The 21208-nt window shown below is 35.0% G+C and overlaps 1 protein-coding gene across 1 annotated transcript in view; it reads right to left on the minus strand.

The window, feature by feature from the left end:
* The window catches only part of LOC150083724 (calcium-activated potassium channel slowpoke-like), a 668330-nt gene that overhangs the window by 170097 nt on the left and 477025 nt on the right, over positions 1 to 21208 (minus strand). Inside the window, 3 exon segments of the mRNA XM_090378165.1 lie at positions 1363 to 1439; positions 1442 to 1604; positions 2122 to 2296. Of these exon segments, the coding sequence (XP_090234291.1) occupies positions 1363 to 1439; positions 1442 to 1604; positions 2122 to 2296 (415 nt within the window).

Genomic DNA, 21208 nt, shown 5'->3' on the forward strand with positions numbered 1-21208 from the left:
AGATAAATGGAAATTATGCCAACAGCTACAGGTAATGCCTTCTACAGACCACAAGCATTTAAGGGATCTTTTTCTTGAGAATTATCCCTATACTATCAGCTAGTTTCTTTGAAATTTCAGCTTTACTTAATATTTGTAAAGAGTAATGGAACCACATTATAAATACACAATATGTTTCTCAAAAAAAGGCAGGTGCTGTTAATTCTTAATTAATATCAAGAAAACTCAGAGAGATGATTTATGCTATGAAGACTTTTATATTTCTTCATTTGTAAACTAATATTTGCAAATGAAGTTGTGCAGACTGAAACAAATGGGTTGATATCGTGCTAATATCTACAATTAATGCCTTCCACAGGCCTGAAGTTATTATGGCTCCTTCTCTTTCTTGAACAGTAACAACTATTTTTTGCAGATTTAGTAAACAATAATATGCCTTTATCAATGTGGTTTCGGTTCACTGAAACTTTTCGGAAGAGTGAACAGTGAAAGAAGTTAGATAAATATCCTGCCAATCTTAATGTAATAAAGGATAATCGAATCTCTACTGTAGTTTATATTTTCAGAAAAACAGCATTTAAATATTTCAAACAACAAGTTAAAATTTACATTCTTACAAACACAGAAATTGATTTTCCAATTACAAAAATGTTCAAATTAATCAGTTAATTGTATATACACAACAATAACTTCTTTGAATAAAAAATATATGAATCATTTTCTAGTGCTAATCTTAAAATGACAGATAGCTTAAATTACTTCATAATCAACAAGTGGGTGGCAAAATTTCAGGCAGCCATATTCTTTTTCCAATCATGCCATGCATCATGCTTCATGCACAAGGAATTTTGGAGAATTCAGCAATTACAATGGCAGAATCTTTACATCTACCACCCACTATTACTATATTGCATAATTAACAACTATTTCTATAATAATAATATAAACAAAACAAATGGAATACAAATTGCGCTAGCTTAGGCTGAGGGTAATAATTGAAAAAATGCAAAAAAAAAAAAAAAAATTATATAATATATAAGGAAACATGCATGAAATTCCACCAAGGACTAGAACCATGAAATGGAGAATTAAATATTGACATTACTTGAACGCCCTTTCATGTATCATAATTCTTATGTTATTGGCAGTTTTGTGTTAATTATGCATAAATAAAATTTATTAAAATGATCAATATTTTAAAATAATTTTGTTTTTAAAATCATTCTTCTTGACATTTATCTCTTTCTCTCTGTTTAAGGAAACTTGTTTTATATGTTACATTAGAGGGCGCTCATAGCAGAAGAAATGAAAAAAAAAAAAAAAAAAAAACAGAAGGTAGAAAGTGAAAGAAGAGAGGCATACATGAGCTTTTTCACTTCATAGGCAAGGTGTAAGCCAGCATACATGTTGGGCGCGGGCATCCGTTGGCCCTGCGGGGTGCCAGATATGGGACTGGAAAGAGACGGCAAAGGGAGAAGAGTGTGATCAAAGAACGGTGCACACTGAGGACGAAGCTTGTTAAAAGACCATGGTGTCGAGTGATAGGTGCCAATACACGAGCCAACATCCATACAATAAACTGGCAGTTTACCCAGTGCAGTACCCTTCACAAACACACACAACAAATACAGCTCAAGCAACCCTTCTAATTTAAGTATATATTACTATTAATTTAAGAGAAAGTTTAATTTTGCCTCACATACACCTTTACTTTTGTGTTATCATATATCACATTTAAAATTTCAAAACTTATTAAAACACAAATTAGATAATATATCAATCTTTAAGTTTAATATTCATTTTAAATTTTCAATTTAACAACACATATCAAATTTGGCACAGTTAAGAGCAACTAAATCAATACAGCACAAAAATATTTAATTTCTTTTTAAAGTTAAATGTTTTAAAGTAATACAATTACAACAAAGTTAAAATGTGCAATAGGTGTACTAAAGAACACTTGACGATATCTCAGGCTTCACAAAAACATGGTTACGTCACATGAGCGTTCCAGAACACCAGCACGTGTTAAGAAAAACAAGGTGCAGAAATAATTCCATTTCCCACCTTCAAAGAAGATACACTGAGTAGACATGCAGGACACACAGACTGTGCCCTCACCTTGTAAAGGCGCCAGGGCCACTGTGTCCACCACGACCGTTAGGGGATGTTAATGGCGTTGATGGGTTACCCTGGGAACGAGGTTTACTTGAATTCTTCTGTCTGTTTGCACCATGCCTTCCCAGACTTGTCTGGGACTGTAGGTTTGTGACTGTGAAGGAGATGAAGGCAAATGCTAAAGGAGGTTTAATACAGCGGACGCGATATTTTTTAAATTGCTTATAATATTGAATTAAAAAACTAAAATATGCAGCTTTTATTTCAATGAATGCATATTCAATAAATCCATATTATTCAATAAATAATGAATAAATTCAGTGGATTCATATTATTCAATGAATAAAGAATAACCAGTGAATTCACATTATTCAATGAATAATGAATAAATTTAATGAAATGCATATTATTGCCAGCTGCAGCCTAATAAATTAAAGATCAAAGAATCGATTATAACAATAGTCTTATCCTAGACCACTGTTACAAAAAATTAAAACATTTTCTGCAATGGTATTATATCATTTGCTGAGGAAATAATTCCAGTATATAGCAGCAAGGAATTCATGCTGTCTACTGAAAAATGGTATATCCTACAAGTGTATTAGAGGAAATTATAACCTATAATAGAAAAGAACAAAACAACAAAAAATATGACAAAGTAAAGGACACGATTTGATTTATATGTATCAAGGTATTCAAAAATAGAATATATTTTTTGAGGTCACAAATCAACCATAATCTTATTACATGAAATGAAATTGAAGGCCAATAGTGTTCTTTTGCCTAATGAATGAAGAAAGTAGCACAGCTGAAAACTACTAGCTACCAGATTGGAAGATATCTGAATAACTGAAGGTGAAATATTTTAAATGAACTGAAAAGTTTCTGATGCTTGTAAAGTACAACAATATATATATATATATATATATTTATGTGTATGTATATAATGCATAATGTACAGCAATAGCTATATGAAATATATCAATAAATTTAGCATTATCCTGTTCTATGTATTTAGTAACCAGCAGAATTTCAACTGCCACAGTGTCTCATATTTAAATAAATAATTGAACCAGCCTTTTGGTAATATTATTTATTTAAAAGTGGTGCATCCATATTGTCCCCACAGTCTTCTGAAGTGGAGTGGCAAATTGTTATATCACCCACCAAATGCTTATAAATATCTTTTTAAGCCTGCATCTTCCCTACCCTCCCTCCTCCTGAGTAAAACTCACTCAAAATTCAGTTCATATGAGTCGATTCAAGGAGAGTAGTTTTATATTTTGAGTATTAAAATACAGTAATAGCTAATTAATAATAATTCTGCTGACTGCTAAATACATATGACAGAGCAGTCTCCCAATTTAATAATTTAAAAGAAAGAAACAATAATAGCAACATTTACTCAATTCAGGGTAATACAATAAAGCAAAGCTAAGAAACCTTGTACTATTCAAAATTATACATAGCTCTGAATAGTATAAACTTTACTATACAAAAATTTTGTACAGGTTTATTGCAGATAGTTGTGCATATTGAAGGTTGGATTAAGTTTCCAGGGTCACAATTGAGGATGAGTTTTAAGTCATTGTCAGTACTCTGCTACAGCACAACTCTTATTGGTTTAAAGAACTGTATGAAACAAAAAAAAAAAAAAAAAAAAGCAGCTCTACAACCAATTAGATTCTGCTTTTGTTATGATAGTGTGAAAAATAAAATGTTACATGAAGAAATACTCTGCTTTGATTACATAATACATTTGATTAATGGTATTAGGAATTTTAATCAGATTTGTTGCGATTTTTCTTTACTTATTTTTTTCCTTTTTTTTTTGCTAAATAAAAATACATGCTGTTTATAGCACGCATTAATAGAATTAATCATCAATTGTATAATCAAAGTAGAATATTTTTTCTGGTAATATTTTCTTTGAAATTCAAAATGATGAAGTATTTGTACATAGCATTTACAAAACTAGAATAACCAACGAACAAGTGCATTGTGAATGGTGCAATAGATGCTGAAACTTTTTCCCAATTATTTTGAATGTCAGTGCAGCAGATGCATTGGATTAGTGCATCTGTGTATTATCTACTCCTCATTATATCAGATGAATAGAAATGGAGAGCAAAGCTACTTAGATGAATTTATGATATTTCACATGAATTTATATGCTTTTCCTGTGCATAAAATACAGCAAAAAATTAAAATGTCTATTAAAGTGAATTTTATAATCCTGCAGTACAGTTCAGACCTTTGATGTGGATTATTTCAGAACTAGAAGTGTATACATATGCAGATATAAATCAGACAAGTATGTTCACTGTTGGTGAATTTTATGCACTGTGCATGCTTGTATAAAATTCGTTGATATGCCTGCTTGAGCAAAAAAAAAAAATAATAATAAATAAATAATGATGTAAGAATTTCACAGTTTATATCTAAAATTTCAGTGATCCAACATTTTATACTGAGTTAAATAAATATGATGTGTGAAATAGAAGGGACTGATTTACTTTACTTAAGTAAAATAAATCAAGTTTATTTTTTTACTTGACCATTGATATGTATTTTGCATATTAGTGGTCAAGTATGCTACTCACATAACTGGAGGCTGGTAAATGAATGGTTATTGCAAGAAAGTTGAAAACAAGTTTGCTCTTTTGTTTCAAGGATCTTCTGTACCAGAAGTTTTTTTTTTTTTTTTATGGCCTTCATTTTCCTTTTTTTAATTCTGATGCTTAAGTTTTGCAGGTAATGAACACATTCGAAACAAATTTGTTGAGCCCTGGTTGTAGAAGTTCTGAAGTGTTCTATACATAAAATTTGCACAATAAGCGAATTTATATGCATATAAGGGGATAAATTCTTCAAACTGTGCAGGAAGTCTCATCATTTCAATTTCATAGCAGATTAATCTGCAGTTGTTCAAATCATGTTTTTAAATGAAAATATCTATCACACTTCTGAAACAGTCAACAGGACAGCATCTGCATATTGGATTTAGATAATTCTTATATCAATTTATTTATTTATTCGAATGCATTTCTAGTCAGGATCCTTGGATTTGACTTGCTATAGCACTCAGCTTTGAGACTGACTAACTCAAGATACTGAGGAGGAAATCCACGACTACAGATAAGCTGGTCTTGAACCCTGCGCACTCCACTCAGTACAGCCTTGTGCTCTTGCTAACATGGCTACCAGGGCACTTTATATCAATGAAAACATGTGAGGGTAACTTTGAATTGAACTGTAATGGTGGATGCAAATCATAATAATACTACTAATAATAATACCCTTCCCTGCTGAGAACACCATTATGGGAATGTTTAGCATGTTCATATATACAGGAACTCCCCAACTTATGTAATATTCGACTTAGGGAAATTCAACTTTACGTAAGTTTTTCCCGGCCCGTGCAAACTTAAAAAAATCGTGGAAACGTATTTTGCATCCTGTAGGAATAAATGGAGGTATCATGAAAATACTGTAATGTGAACCCAATAACACAGTTTTTTTTTGTAATTCGTTCCAAGTCCTTGGAAGTTGAAAATTTCACTACATTACTAAGCTATTTATCTCTCTATTTTCATATTTATAATGGAAATTGCACTATCCTATCGTTGTTAACATATGTTCCTGTTATAAGAATCAATTTTGAATGCTTTTGTGATATTTTTCTAAAGCAATTTTTTTAGAGGTCACGACCACCATAAAACAATTTGCACTTTCCGGTTTATTGGGTTTTTCTGTTTGTGCATCTTATTATAAACGGGTAGTAAACTTGATCTTATTGCATTTGTGATAAAATTGATAACTGCAATTGTGTGGGTTTTTACGCTATTATGGTGAAATGTGTTCCCCTTCACTAAAATCTTCAATCATATATAATACAAATTTTCAGAAACTTCTCTTCATTCCTATTTATGTATTACAATGATGAAGGGAAAGCGACCAACAAAAGTGCAAGTGCTGGCAGTGCCAGGAAATGAAACAAAATTGATTTAGAAATGAAGATGATTAATTAAGAAGTTTGTTTGTTATTTGGTTTTTAGGAGCATTAGCAACTAAGGCCATATTGCTCCGGGGATATGCGGTGGTCATTCCCTGACCTTTCCACATTCTCCGTATTTGGTGGTCATGGGCTCGAACCCCAGTCTAATCAAGAAGCGTGTGCTACGCACTGCTGCTCTTGCCCACCTGGCTACGGAGGTGCCTAATTAAGAAGTACGAAGCAGGACAAAGTTTGTCATCTATTGCAAGAGAATTAGGTCTCGCTGCTTCAACAGTGAATGCTATTTTAAAGGACAGTGCGTGTATAAAGGAACACATTAAAGGATCAATGCACTTAAGATCAACAGTGATCACAAAACAGCGTTCGGGTGCTATATCGAAGATGGAACAGCTGTTAATAATATGTATCGAAAATCAGATTCAGAAGCGAGTGACTGAGTCTAATGACCATTCAAGCAAAAGGAACAAGTATTTATAAAGATGTTAAGGATAAGTATGGCGAACCCCAACCGAAGTTCATGGCAAGCAATGGATGGTTTAATAGGTTCAAGCATCGCACTGGTTTCCACAACATTAAAGTATGCGGTGAAATCGCCAGTGCTGACTCTGCAGCTGCAGAGAAATTTTGTGATGTGTTGGAAAAAAATTATCGATGAAGGCAGCTATTCAATGCAGCAAATTTTTAGCATTGACGAGACTACTCTGTATTGGAAAAAAATGCCGGATCGAGAATACATTGCCAAAGAGGAAAATACAATGCCAGTTTTCAAGGCATCAAAAGATAGGACCATGCTCTTGCTTGGGGCTAATGCAGCGGGATATTACAGATTAAAACCACTGCTTGTGTACCATTCTGGAAATCCTTGTGCATTTAAGGGCATCAATAAAGCCACCCTAACCATGCATTTCCCATCGAAACAGAGAGCATGGATAAAAATATCTCTCTTTGAGGATTGGTTTAACAGAGAGAGTGGATAATAATATCTCTCTTTGAGGATTGGTTTAAATGCTGCTTCATAATATCTCTCTTTGAGGATTGGTTTAAATGCTGCTTCATTTCTGAGATTGAAAAATATTGTAAAGACAATGACGTTCCTTTCAAGATTTTCCTTCTATTAGATAATACTCCTGGATATCCTACGCATCTAGATGATTTCAATTCGAACGCGAGAGTCATATTTCTACCACCAAACATGACTTCACTCATCCAATCTATGGATCAGGGTGTTATTTTAAATTTAAAAGCATACTATTTAGGCACAAATTTTGCTCAGGCATTGTCTGCAGTAGACGGTGAGAAAAATTTTACGTTAAGAGACCTTTGGAAATCTTACAACATTTACCACACCATCTTAAACATTAATAAGGCCTGGGAGGAAATTACTAAAAGCTATTTAAATGGCTCACGGAAGAAAATATGCCCACAGCATGTAAAAGGCTTCGAAGGATTTGAAAAAGACGAACCATATGAGCTTTCTCATATGATTCGTCTTACGTAAGTCAGGGAGTTCCTGTATATATATATATATATATATATACAGGGTGTTTCAGTTAAACGTTTCAGAACTTCTAAGAGGGGTAGGGTACATCCTGACAACTCGAAATCATATAGCAATGTGGGGTCGGAAATGCTTTCCTGAAGCGGTGTAGTACACAGAAGCACCATAAAGAAAAGAGACCGTAAGTGAGAAATCGTTTTAATAATACATGAAAAGAAGCAAAAGGTACATGGATTAAAGTAAGTGTTCGAAGTTTCTTCCACGGGCTACAATGCACGCCTCACATCTCCGACGCATGGACATCCGAACATTCTGGAATACTCCAGGCGAATTTCGAATTTCTTCGGCAGCTGCTGTGATTCTTGCAACCAGCTCCTCAGCATTGTCAACAGGGGTGTCATAAACTAGCGATTTCATATGACCCCAGAAATAAAAATCAAGACATGATAGGTCGGGTGACCGAGCAGGCCAACGCACGGGACCACCACCACGTCCGATCCACTGTTGACCAAATGTGACATCCAGGTAGTTACGAACATCTCCGCTATAATGGGCAGGGGCTCCATCGTGTTGGAACCACATTGTCTGTTGCGTCGATGCAGAAATCTGTTCATCTCTCAAAAGTTGTGGCAATACTTGCTGCAGAAAGATCAAGTAGATAGGTCCGGTTAGACGACACGGTAACAGGTAAGGGCCGATGAGGTGATCTCCCATAATACCGGCCCATACATTGACCGAAAATCGAATCTGTGCTGCACGACGTCGTATTGCATGCGGGTTCTCGACCGCCCAGATATGGTCGTTATGCGTGTTGAAAATTCCTTCCCTTGTGAAGGATGCCTCATCGGAAAACAACACTTCAGCAGGAAAAAGGGGATTTGTAGCACATTTTCCAAGGTACCACTGTGCGAAAGCAATACGAGGTTGAAGAAACTTCGAACACTTACTTTAATCCATGTACCTTTTTCTTCTTTTCATGTATTATTAAAACGATTTCTCACTTACGGTCTCTTTTCTTTATGGTGCTTCTGTGTACAACACCGCTTCAGGAAAGCATTTCCGACCCCACATTGCTATATGATTTCGAGTTGTCAGGATGTACCCTACCCCTCTTAGAAGTTCTGAAACGTTTAACTGAAACACCCTGTATATATATATATCTCCCTAGATTAAAGATATAAAACTTGCATTTTTAAGTGATGTGGATATTACCACCCTGCTGGGCCAACATGTGTGCCAATATGAAAATGAAACTTTTTAAGACTGATGGAATGGACATAAAAAGTCCAATGCATGGCTGTCACATTTATATTATCTTATTTCCATTTGTTGTTTTCTTTTGAAGTTTTCTTATGGACAGCATCTACACAACAGTGATTCCAGATATGGCAACTCTCACATGTAATTAGAAATTATTACAGTAACTGTGAGCCCTAATACTTTTCACTAAACATTAAGGGAGGCCAAACATCTCAAAAATGTTTGTGCCATGAGAGATGGGAGAGTGTGCGTGTGTGTGTGTGGGGGGGGGGGGTAATAAACATTGAAACATACCAATGTGGTGAATAAACTATGGAAACAAACTTAAATTGCAAAACAAAACATTAAATATTGTAATTTGCTTTATTTTATTCAAATTTTTGTGCAAAACTTTATGCTTTCTCTATATTTCAAATACCAAAAATTAATATTCCTACTAACTTTTTCTTTATGAATAGAGTGGGGGGAGCACACTGTATGCTTATAGCTATAAAGAAATGGTGGCATTATAGGTTTTTAATTAATTAATTTCACTTAAAATATAATATAAATCCTTAAGATAAACCAGCATATAAATCTGCTTTATCTTTATAGTTAAGGTAGTTTATAGAAAAAAACTATGAATTCTATGAATAAAGCTTCTATAAATATGTATGAGACTTACCTCCCTTTCTAACCACAAGGTTTGATATGTTTCAAAAAGAAGAAATGAAATTAAAATAGAGAGGAAACTAGAAGCATGAAAATTAAAATGTAACTTTGAATACCTTGAATAAGTGTTTTTTTTTTTTTCAGAAGGTTCTTCATTGATGAAAAAAAAAAAAAAAAAAAATAGAGAAACAAGATTCCTAACAGTCGACCTTTGTGAAACATAAGTTGGAGAAACATGATAAGCACTAATGTCAAAAATGAAAAGTATGCTACATTTAAGAGAACTTTAGGTCCCATGAGACAGCTGCATAATATGCAGATCTGTAACTTTTCTAAGGTTTAAGAGCCATTTCTAAGGTTTAAGGTTTAATCTGTGAGATTAATGAATTTTATAAAAACCATTTAATGGCCAATGCTTCACATGTTAGTAACATGCAGCTAAATTTTAATTTTATAAAATTTTGTGCTGAGATCACTAAAGGGAAGTGAGAAGAGGAGTGTACAGTACAGATACTAAAGGGAAGTGAGAAGAGGAGTGTACATGTTCGATGAGTTCTCTATTCAAATAATTATTACAGCAACTGGAATAATGGTAGTTTGCACTAGTAGATGCCACGTGGAACCATATTTCATGGTGGTATTCCAATATAATGTTTAAAATGCGCACCACACACACACAAGGAGATTCTTTCAATTTTTTATTAATACCACTTTTACAGTGCCAAAAAAATCTGTATTTTAATCAGATGTTTGTAATGCAATAAGCAAAATTTAAAATGTAAAAGGGTTTACATTTTAAATTTTAAAAATTTAAAATGTAAAAGGTTTGGTACTGTAAGACAAACATTAAAATGTTTGACTTACAGTACCAAATTAATACCATCTTAAAAAATATATCTTTCACAATTAATCGACGCCACCAAATTAGAAGTTATATAGGGATTTGCAGCCCCCATGCACTATAATCTAAAATATATTTTCAGAGGTACAAATGTAACAGGTGCTTGTTATTTGGTTTTTAGGAGCATTAGCAACTAAGGCCATATTGCTCGGGAGATATGCGGTGGTCATTCCCTGACCTTTCCGCATCCTCCGTATTTGGTGGTGACGGGCTCGAACCCCGGTCTAATCAAGAAGCGTATGCTACGCACTGCAGCTCCTTCCCACCTGGCTACGGAGGCGCCTGTAACAGGTGCATGTATCCTTCCATGTACACCAAGACTAGGAGCACAGTAAATATTTCTGATAAATTTGAAATGATGGTCAAGGCATCAAATGCAGACATTGTTGGGATATCAGAGACGTAGTGTCAATCGTATAAAAGGGATGCAGAATTTGAATATGGGGAGTACAAAGTGTACAGAAAGGAAAAACAGGACAGGAAGGAGGGGTTATGCTCTTAGTTAAAAAACCCATAAAACCTAAGGAAGCGCATCCAGTTAACATGGGTGGACAGTGCAATGTTGTGTCAGCTTGGAGCGACATAAGTACTGGGAAAGCAAAAATGAGAGTAGGAGTGTGTTATAGGCCTAATGACTCTGATGAGTACAATGAACAATTGTACAGAAAAAGAGAGGTGGCCAGTGAATGAGAATGTCTTATAATGGGAGATTTTAACTTTCCAGATATTAACTTGAAATTGTGGGTTGGTCACTCGCACACTAGTATGACTTTTGTGGAGTTATTGGATGATTGTTTTCTACATCAGCATATTTGAGAGACAATCAGAGGAAGTAATACTCTTGATCTGATTAGCAGTAGTGATTAATCATGCATTAAGAATCTGCAGATAAAGAAATGCAGATATGTGGCAGTGATCACAGTGTATTGTGGGATTTACTTAAAGAAGTTGTTGTATTTGGTTTTTAGGAGCATTAGCAACTAAGGCCATATTGCTCCGGGAATATGCGGTGGTCATTCCCTGACCTTTCCGCATCCTCCGTATTTGGTGGTGATGGGCTCGAACCCCGGTCTAATCAAGAAGCGTGTGCTATGTACTGCTGCTCCTTCCCACCTGGCTACGGAGGCGCCTTTTTACTTAAAGATGTAACTACCATCAGGGGTAAAGGGAAGAGTTTTTGCTTTTGTAAAGATGACTACAGTGGTCTCTACCAGTTTTTAAATTCTATACAGTGGAACCACTGATGATGTTACCAACAGCAAATTCTAAATGAGAAGCATTCAAGGAATTAATCAAGGAACAAACTAAGCTTTTCATACTAGGTAAGAAATACAAGGTTAAGGCTTAAAGCAGGGCTGTCCAACCTTAGGTAATCCGAGGGCCACATTTAAAAAATAGATCAATCTGAGGGCTGCATCATCCAGAATAATAAATACAGTACAGATATTAAAATATTTGGAGAGTCGTACCATTTTTAGCAAGGTTGAGTCCTACTGTTAGGTTTAGCAAGCACTTCTAAAATTAATGTGTAATGTAGCGTAGTGTCACATTATACTCTTTAGGCACTGACAAAACTTGCACACAAACAAGACATTGAATTTTCTTCTTGTTGTTTGTAATCAAATAGTCTGATTCCCATTGGCTTTGATACACTCGCTTTTCTTCTTCAATTTTTCTTTTCTTGTGAGATATAGTTGTTCGATGATAAGTAGTAATTTATTAAGTAGAAGTGAAGTATATTGAAGATAACACGGAAATCAGTCGCAATGCGTATCTAGTAATTTGGTGAGCCCCGGTGACACAACTTTGGTAAATGGATGAATAAACAACACTAAGGACGGGTGACCCCACCCTGGAGCATGCTCGTTGAAACGAGACATCTAACATGGATGCAACGAAATGCACTTGAAGTTGCATGTAGAAGCTAGGTTTGCACTTGCAAGAAGTGTTTTGTGATGAGAGTTTTAATTTTTTGCGCATGAAAATCAAAAGGCATAACCCACAGGAGGGCTACATTCTTCAGGCCGTGGTTTGGACAGCCCTGGCTTAAAGGATGTCAGATGAATTAATGAGACTCATGGCAAGCAACACAGAAGCCTATGGCAGATATAAACTAGTCAGTAATCAAGTCGCATAGGAGGTTAAGCAAACAATGGCAGATTACAAGAAATATTTTGCAAAAGATGAAAAGAAAAACAGTAAAGACTTCTTTATTTATGTAAAGTCTAGAAGGAAGGAGATGAATCAGATTGGTCAACTTGATATCGATGGTTCAACTGTTGATGATCCTCTTAAGGTTGCTGATAAACTGAATGAGCACTTTGCATTTACATTCACAAGAGGAATTCCTTAGGGAAGCAGATGCCAGAAGTTCATCAAATTCTAAAAGGGTGCTAAATGATTTTGTAATAAATGAGAGGAAAGCAGAAATGAAACTGTTGAAGTTAAACATAAGAAAAGCACCTGGGGTGGATGGGATCTATTCAAATTATTAAGAGAGGCAGTAAAGGAAGTAAGAAAACCATTAGCCACAATTATGAGAGCATATTGTATTTAGGGGAGGTCCCCACAGACAGGAGATGTGCAAATGTATCCCCAATTCACAAAGGGGGACAAAGAGTGACACAAGTAATTAGAGGGGGACAAAGAGTGACACAAGTCACTTCTGGCCCAGGGAAAATAATGGGGTAACTGGACATAAAAGTAATGTAGGATCATATAGACAAGACTGCAGTTGTAGTTCTGGCAGAGCATGAGTTTGTTTAGGGGAATCTTGTCCAACCAATTTGATTGGATACTATGATGTGGTTACAAAGGAACTCTATGCAAAAATTAACTTTGATATCATATTCTGTATCTCGGGAAATCTTTTGATTTTGTTGGACATAAAAGACTGCTGTACAGATTAGAGCAGTATGTGCCATTAAGGGCAAGTTTCTGCTATTGATAAAGGGATGTTTGAGTGGGAGAAGACAGAGCGTGGTGATCAATGGACACTGCTCTTCGTGGACTAATGTTATTAGTGGAGTCTCCCTGGGATTGGTGTTGGGCCCATTGTTGTTTTCTACATTTATAAATGATATTGGTGAAGGCATATCAGGCTTAACATCGAAGTCTGCACATGATATAAAAGTTGGTGGGGTGGTTAATCATGATATGCTAATGCAAAAGGATCTGGAACAGTTAGGCAGATGGGTTGAGAAATGGCAACTGAAGATTAACATTGACAAATAGTAGTAGTAGTAGTGGCATGTGATGCAAGAAAGCAAGTGTATGAGCTTATGCAGCATCAGCCAAAAAAAAAAAAAAAAAATCACACCATTCCCTCCAAATGCCTGTCCAGTTCCTCCTTAAATTTATTCAACCTATCAACTTCCACAACGACAGATGGAAGTTTGTTCCAGCAATTAACCACCCACTGGCTAAAGGCAAATTTCTGCACATCTATTCTACATCTGTCTTTTCTTAATTTGAATTTATGCCCCCTTAGGTTTGTAATCTGAACAAGTGGAAGGAACAAATGCAAAGTACTGCCTATGGGTAACAGTAACCACAGTGTAATATACTGACTATATGGTGCTACACTCAGGGTAATGGAAAACGAAAAAGACCTGGGGATAATTGTCCAGTCAGATATGAAGTTCTCGGAGCAGTCCATGTAGAGCTGCTGGAATGAGTGCAGAGAAGGGCAATGAGGTGAGTGGTATAGAGGGGTGCCCTAAAACAAAGGCTTCAGTTCTGCAAATTAGTATTAGCATTAGTAGCGGTATATTATGCAAGAAAACAAAGCTGATACAGCATCATCCAAAAAAAAAACCCTTCCCATTTCACCCATCCATTCACTCTAAATGTTTGTCTAGTTCTGCTCTGTATTTATTTAAGCTGTCAACTCCCACAATGACAGGTGGAGGTTTGTTCCAGCAATCAACCACCTGCTGGCTAAAGGCAGATTTCCACACATCTATTCTACACTTGTCTTTCCTCAATTTGAATTTATGTCCCCTCAGGAGATTAATCTGGGCAAGAGGAAAAATCCCATCAGCAATGAGCTTGCTTGAACCATTCAAGGCCTTACACACCTTAATCAGATCACCTTGCAGGTGCCTAGTCTCCAGACACTGCAATTTGCAGAACTTAAGCCTTTCTTCGTAAAAGCAAATCTCATCATTGCCTCTCTGCTGAATTTGGCTGAATCTACAGATTAGGCACTTGCAAGGTGATCTGACTGGGGTATTGAAGGCTTTGAATGGTTTGAGCAAGCTCAATGCTGAAGGGATTCTTCCTCTTTCTCAGACTATGCACAATGAGGAGGCATAAATTCAAATTGAGGAAGGACAGTTGCAGAATAGATATGTGAAAGTTTGCCTTTAGCCAGCAAGTGGATAATTGTTGGAAAAAGACTTCCATCTGTTGTTGTGGAAGTTGATAGCTTAAATAAATTCAAGGAAGAACTAAAAAAACTAATGGAGGGAAGAGATAGGTGAAATGGGAAGTGTGTGTGTGTGTGTGTGTGTGTGTGTGTGTGTGTGTGTTTTTGCCTGAAGCTGTAGAAGCTTGCATCATATTCCATGCCATTACTAATGCTAATGCTATTATTCTAGTCTTTTCTTCTTACAATAAACTTGGTTCTCATTTTAATAGTTACTGAAAGATTCTTTCAGTTACAGTATTCAAGGTACTAACAATAACAACACAGTCGATTTAATTTCATGTCAACCAAGTTGAAATACATGTAATAACCAACAAAAAATATAGTTCTGCCATGACATTTAACAATAGAGCATACAACCACCATTCAAGTTTCTTTACTAATTATTCAAGGATAGCACTGCTCCAACTGTACATTCCACTTTCTACCTCCCTTCAGCAGAGAGAGCAAAAATTTTAGTAAAATTAAAATCTAGATATAAGTTATTAACATTAGAGGAAATGGTTATCAAATGGTTCCAGATAAATTCACCTTAACTTTAATTTTTTAATCCCACTCTATTTAAATTTTATTCTTTCCAAACACATCACGCTTTTACAGTCAGCTTATTTTCTTATTTTTACAGTTGATTATGTGTGAGATATAGTGGTAATTAATTTATGGTTATGAAGCCAGTCATAGGAGATTTAGTACATATAGTTTAGTGCAATCATTTCTATATGTAACTAACTAAAAACAAACTGAAGTTTGTAATGAAAGGCATTCTTACAATATCACATTGTGAAATCCTTTACAAGCAGTTACCTACTCCTGCATTTTGAATAAGCAACACTTCCCCATTAGAGAAGTATACTGCTGCTTATTCTCAGTTGAGTGTGCCACCAAACAGATAGAACTGTTTCTCCTTGTTGGTAGGTGGGTAATGCAGCAACATTGTAAGAGTAGATCACTCAGTTGTGAATTATTTTCACAATATGAGAGATGCTAGGGTTTACAATATCAGTGTTAATTAATTTAGGGCTGCAAAGGTACAGGAAATTTATTACATTTAATTATATTTTAAGAATGCTTTTCATTACAACTTTGGTTTCTTTTGATTTAGATATAGAAATGATGTAAATTGCACTTCATATGTACAAAAGCCCCTGTAACTTGAGGAATTATAGCCCTAAATTAATTATGATCTGTACTATACATCTCAGGGCATTTCTCATGTTGTGAAGATAATTCACAACCAAGCTGTCTACCCTTACACTTTGGGTGCCTACCCACCATTATAGGTAGTACCCAATTATTTCTGAAATGGTGGCACTCAGCTGAGAACTGAGACAATTTACTTCTCTAATGGAAAAGCATCTTACAAGGGTAGGCAATTTGTTGTGAATGATTCATGGTGTCTTGTCAATGATATATAGGAATTTTTCTAGCAGGGATAAGGTGATTATCCCCTTGTATAAGGCAATGGTCAGGCCACACCTTGAGTACTGTATACAGGTCTGGAGGCCTCATTTTAAGAAGGATGTAGAGCTGTTGGAACGAGTACAGAGAAGGGCAACAAGATTAGTGAATGGAACAAAGGGTTGCTCTTACGAAGAAAGGCTTAAGTTTTGCAAATTACAGTGTCTGGAGACTAGGCACCTGCGAGGTGATCTGATTGAGGTGTATAAAGCCTTGAATGGTTTGAGCATGCTCAAGCTGATGGGATTCTTCCTCTTGCTCGGAATAATCACCTGAGAGGGCATAAATTGAAATTGAGGAAAGACAGATGTAGGATAGATGTGCAGAAGTTTGCCTTTAGCCAGCAGATAGTTGGTTGGTGGGACAGACTTCCATCCTTTGTTGTGGAAGTTGATAGCCTAAATAAATTTAAAGCTGAGCTGGACAGGTATTTGGAACGAACGGAGGGGTGAAATGGGAGCAGGTTTTTTTTTTTTTTTTTTTGGTTGATGCTGCATAAGCTTGCTTTCTTGCATCATATGCCTCTACTAGTGCTAATGATTTCACAATGTGAATACTGTAAGAATGCCTTTTGTTCCAACTCTGATTTGTTTTGATTTAGTTTATGGAAATGATGAATGTTGCATCATTTCTATACTTTTTTTTTTTTTTTTTGTGTTGATTTAGTAGTACTTTCTATACTTAATTTTTTTTTTTTTTTAATGCTTGGAAAAACAGATGTGGACATTGCACCTATCAGCCACACTGTTGTCAGAATTTGTCCTAAAAAAGCCAAAATTCTAAGGAATTTAGATCCAGAAGTTGATAAAATCAAATAAAGTGACATATAAATAAATGTATAGGATATTATTACTTAAAAAAAGCAATGAGTTTGTTTTCACAATTTTTTTGTTTTTTAAAAAGTTCTGCCCAGTTTTTTTTGACAAGAATTTTCCTTTTGATGGGTAATCAATCAGGTCAAAATAAGAAAAAATTAACATTTAAAAGCATGTACATTAAAAAGTCTTCATTTTTAGAAATATTTACAAAGTTCTGCTAAGGTTATCATATTAATATATTATACTGATGGAATTGGAATGTATTTTGTACACAAAAATTACATAATGAAATAATTGATCTGCCTGCAGATTTAACGGGTGTTTCAACTTCCACTATTAAAAGATTAAAGGCTGATAGTATTAGTAATGGCAAGTGATGCAAGAAAGCAAGCTTATAAAGCATCAGCCAAAAAAAAAACACATCCTTCCTCAATTTGAATTTGTGCCCCTTTACATGTGGTCTGAGCAAGAGGAAGAATGCCATCAGCACTGAGCTTGCTAAATCCATTCAAAGCCAAAGAAACCTCAATAAGATCACCTTGTAGGCACCTAGTCTCCAGATGCTGCAATTTGTATAACTGAAGCCTTTCTTGGTAAGACCACCCTTTTGTTCCTGTTATCAATCTGCTATATAGCAGACTGATGAAGGGAAGGTGTCAATTTCAACATCTGAGAAGAATCACTGGTATGATAAGATAAACATGACCCATTGTATATCTTACTCTAAAAATTGCATGGTATGATAGTATTTTATTTCATTAATTACACCTTGGCCCAACAATTTTCCTTTTTGTATCTGTGAACCAAAAGATGCAGTTTCTAAAGGAAATTGAAAGAGTTTTGCTTTTAACTAAGTTTAATTCACAAACTAAGTAATCTGCTGATTCCAAAAATACCAAAATTATGTCTATCACAACTCCATTTAAAAATATAGAGATAATAAATTTTAGTAACTTAATGAATGACCAATTTAAAATAACATACAATAATATTCATGCTATCTTAAAAATGAGTCTTATTCATTTAAAAGCACTACATTTATTTCCTTAGAAATATTTGCCATTCAGAAACTTTTCCCTAGAAAAAATGTCCATTTTGCTTTTCCTTCTTAAAAAATCAGCAGTAATCTCCCATTGTAGCAGTATCCTAGCAACCTTGGGACTGCTTTTCCATAGTGGATATACACTAATGAAAACATTTCTCTTCCTCATCACATTCAACTCACAAATTATTAGGAAAAAAATTAAGACGAGAATGAAGAAAATGATTTTCAAAGACATTAATTAAGATGTCAATATCTTTATAACATTGCAGTAAAGTTGACACCAGAGATTCATAATTCAATGAGATCCAAGAAATCAATGCATAGCTGATTTAGATGATCACCAAGTTGCTAGTTTAGTATACTATCTTGTAGCGTTGTTTCAAATACATCATCTCTGAGGAGTTTATTTGAAGATGAGAATTTCTTCTTTCAGTTTGTATCTATGAAATTGTGAAAACACTCCCCTTAGGCAGCAGAATCCATCACTTGCTTCTTTATCCAGAGCCTTCAAAAATTTTTTCATCAATCCAAGCTTTATATGCAAAGCTGGAAGAACCTTTTTTGGTTCAAACTAGTGGAACATATTTTATATTACTCCTCCCTGATAAAAATTCCTCTTCTTTACCCTCTTCTGCACAATATAATGTTTTTCTGTTGTACAACTGACCCACAAACACAGAAAACAACAGTATTTTGTGAAATCTCTCTGCAGACCAGTGTGCAATTCAGTTGCCGCCATTGCCTAGTGGTCAGGCACGCAGGTGCATAAGTACACGTGCCTTGAGTGACCAGGGTTAAAGCCCATGACTGCTGAATACGGTGCTGTTTCTTGTATTCTGTGTATCTTGTAAACTCCTCTGACCATTTGGTTGTCCCGGGGTATAAACAGAAAATTTATTTATTAATTTATTTTACCTTAAGCTCAACCACAAACATTCCAAGCAAAGTTATAGTACTTTATTGCACTCAGGATTTTGGACATAACTTCATATGCTTCTTCTGTTGTTGTGCTGTTGCTGTTGCCACTTCATGCTGCTGCTGCCATATCATTTGCCACTTCATGCGGTTGGCTTGAAATCAACAGTATGAAGTAGGGGGAACTGATGGGAATGCATTTTCACTGTGCAGCGAAACTCCTTTTAAACTTAATTTTGAGTTATGAGTAAATGTACACTATTCATTAGAATTATGTTCAGTGCCCATTTTGTTGAGAACAACGCACTAATATCTTTACAAAAACACGTACCATCTTCCGTAACGAAACATTTTGAAAACACTTTGTGACATTTTTGATGTACTTAATTTTAGTTGCTGCTTCAAGTAACCTTTCACTATTGTAACCTAGAACCAAAGAGTTCTGCTTGCTCTCTAGGTAAGTTTAAATCATAAATCCTTTAGGTAAGTTTAAATCACAAGCAAGTAATTCAACTCTTCTTGCTTAATTAAGTGTTGCATTTTATAATTTTATGATTGGTTGAAGTGGATCTAAATTTGTTGAAGTGAATGTTGTAGCAATTTCTGCAACAAAAAAAAAATCCTTGTGATGTTCACACTGCTTCCTTTACCCTAAGATTTTGGGGGGATCTGGTATCGGCAGGTCTTCATGTGGAAGAGGTCTTATTATATATGATATGTTAGGATATGTGATGATGTGCTTGCTTTTTCTAGACATCCCTGATATTTTTGTCATGCAGAAGTATAATCATCAATGTGGTTACATGGTTCAGCAAAAATCATACTATTAATTTTCCCATTTACCCACATCCTCAGATTTATGATGCAGGTAACACTGCAGATACATGAAGCTCAATTTTTGTCTTGATTATCAATTTTGCAACAAAAGCACAGGCACTTGTACAAATAATAGATTTTGTTCTTCTGAGTTTTTGTTGCAATTTGTCCACATATGTAGCAGAAATTGTTGTGGTGATTCATACACTTCCTCTGCTTCTGCTTAAACATTTTAACAATACAATGCTAAGCAAAACACAGAAGAAACAATATGCATTAGATATGCAGATAAACTGTATATTAACACTGTCCTATTACTGAGAGAGAGAGAGAGAGAGAGAGAGAGAGAGAGAGAGAGAGAGAGAGAGAGAGAGAGAGAGAGAGAGAGAGAGAGGTGGGTGGCAGACAGACAGACAAGATTGAACATGTTAACCCACCCAACATTACTGACATCTATGAATATGTGCAAACATTACTATTTGCGAGTAATAGATCAGTGTCATATCTCTTTCCCTAAATTGTAGTAAGACATACTTATTATGGGCAAATACAAAAACCTGTAAGTACAGATATTGTGACATAATGTGAAATTTTAAGAATTATTTTTGAAATTTACTAGATAGTATGACTCAGAGCTGTAATACTCAATACGTTCTACGTTGATATTAAAATTTGTAAAATAATAAGAGGAGATTACTGACATCTATTTTGAAATTTACATATAAAATTGACTGCGAACAGTTGACATATTAGTGGAATTAAAATACATGTTGGTCAGTGCTATTCTTTAATTATGCCAAACCATATTATCCCCTCCTTCAAACTTATTAACTTCTAATATCCTTGAATTTGCAACAAAAAATGAGACAGACAGTGGTGTCAACCAACCTGTTATAGACACATTTTCATTAGGGGGTTAAAATTAAAAATTACTGGAGAAGGTTATTTTAAAATAAGTACAGAAATATTTTTTGAAGTTACATAAATTTTTTCCACAGAGAAGGCTGTGATATAATTCACATTTAATTCAAAAGAGAGAAAACCTTTTAACAGACTTTTGTTTAACCTTAAAATCTTATTTTTGGAACATTTATATGTAGAACCTTATATTTGGCAGCATTAAAACAGCTGCCATTTCTTCAACCATCCATGAACTCTGTCCATATCATTCTGAAGGATCTTAACCTAACTTGCATTAACCATTCTCCCAACCTTTGTATCTGTCGATTTTGAGCAGCATACTCTTTACTTCCTAATCAATTTCATTCAAGAAAACTGGAA

Source organism: Mastigoproctus giganteus, chromosome 7 (genome assembly GCF_048544385.1).
Source record: "Mastigoproctus giganteus isolate SK-2022 chromosome 7, ASM4854438v1, whole genome shotgun sequence".
NCBI lineage: Eukaryota > Metazoa > Arthropoda > Arachnida > Uropygi > Thelyphonidae > Mastigoproctus > Mastigoproctus giganteus.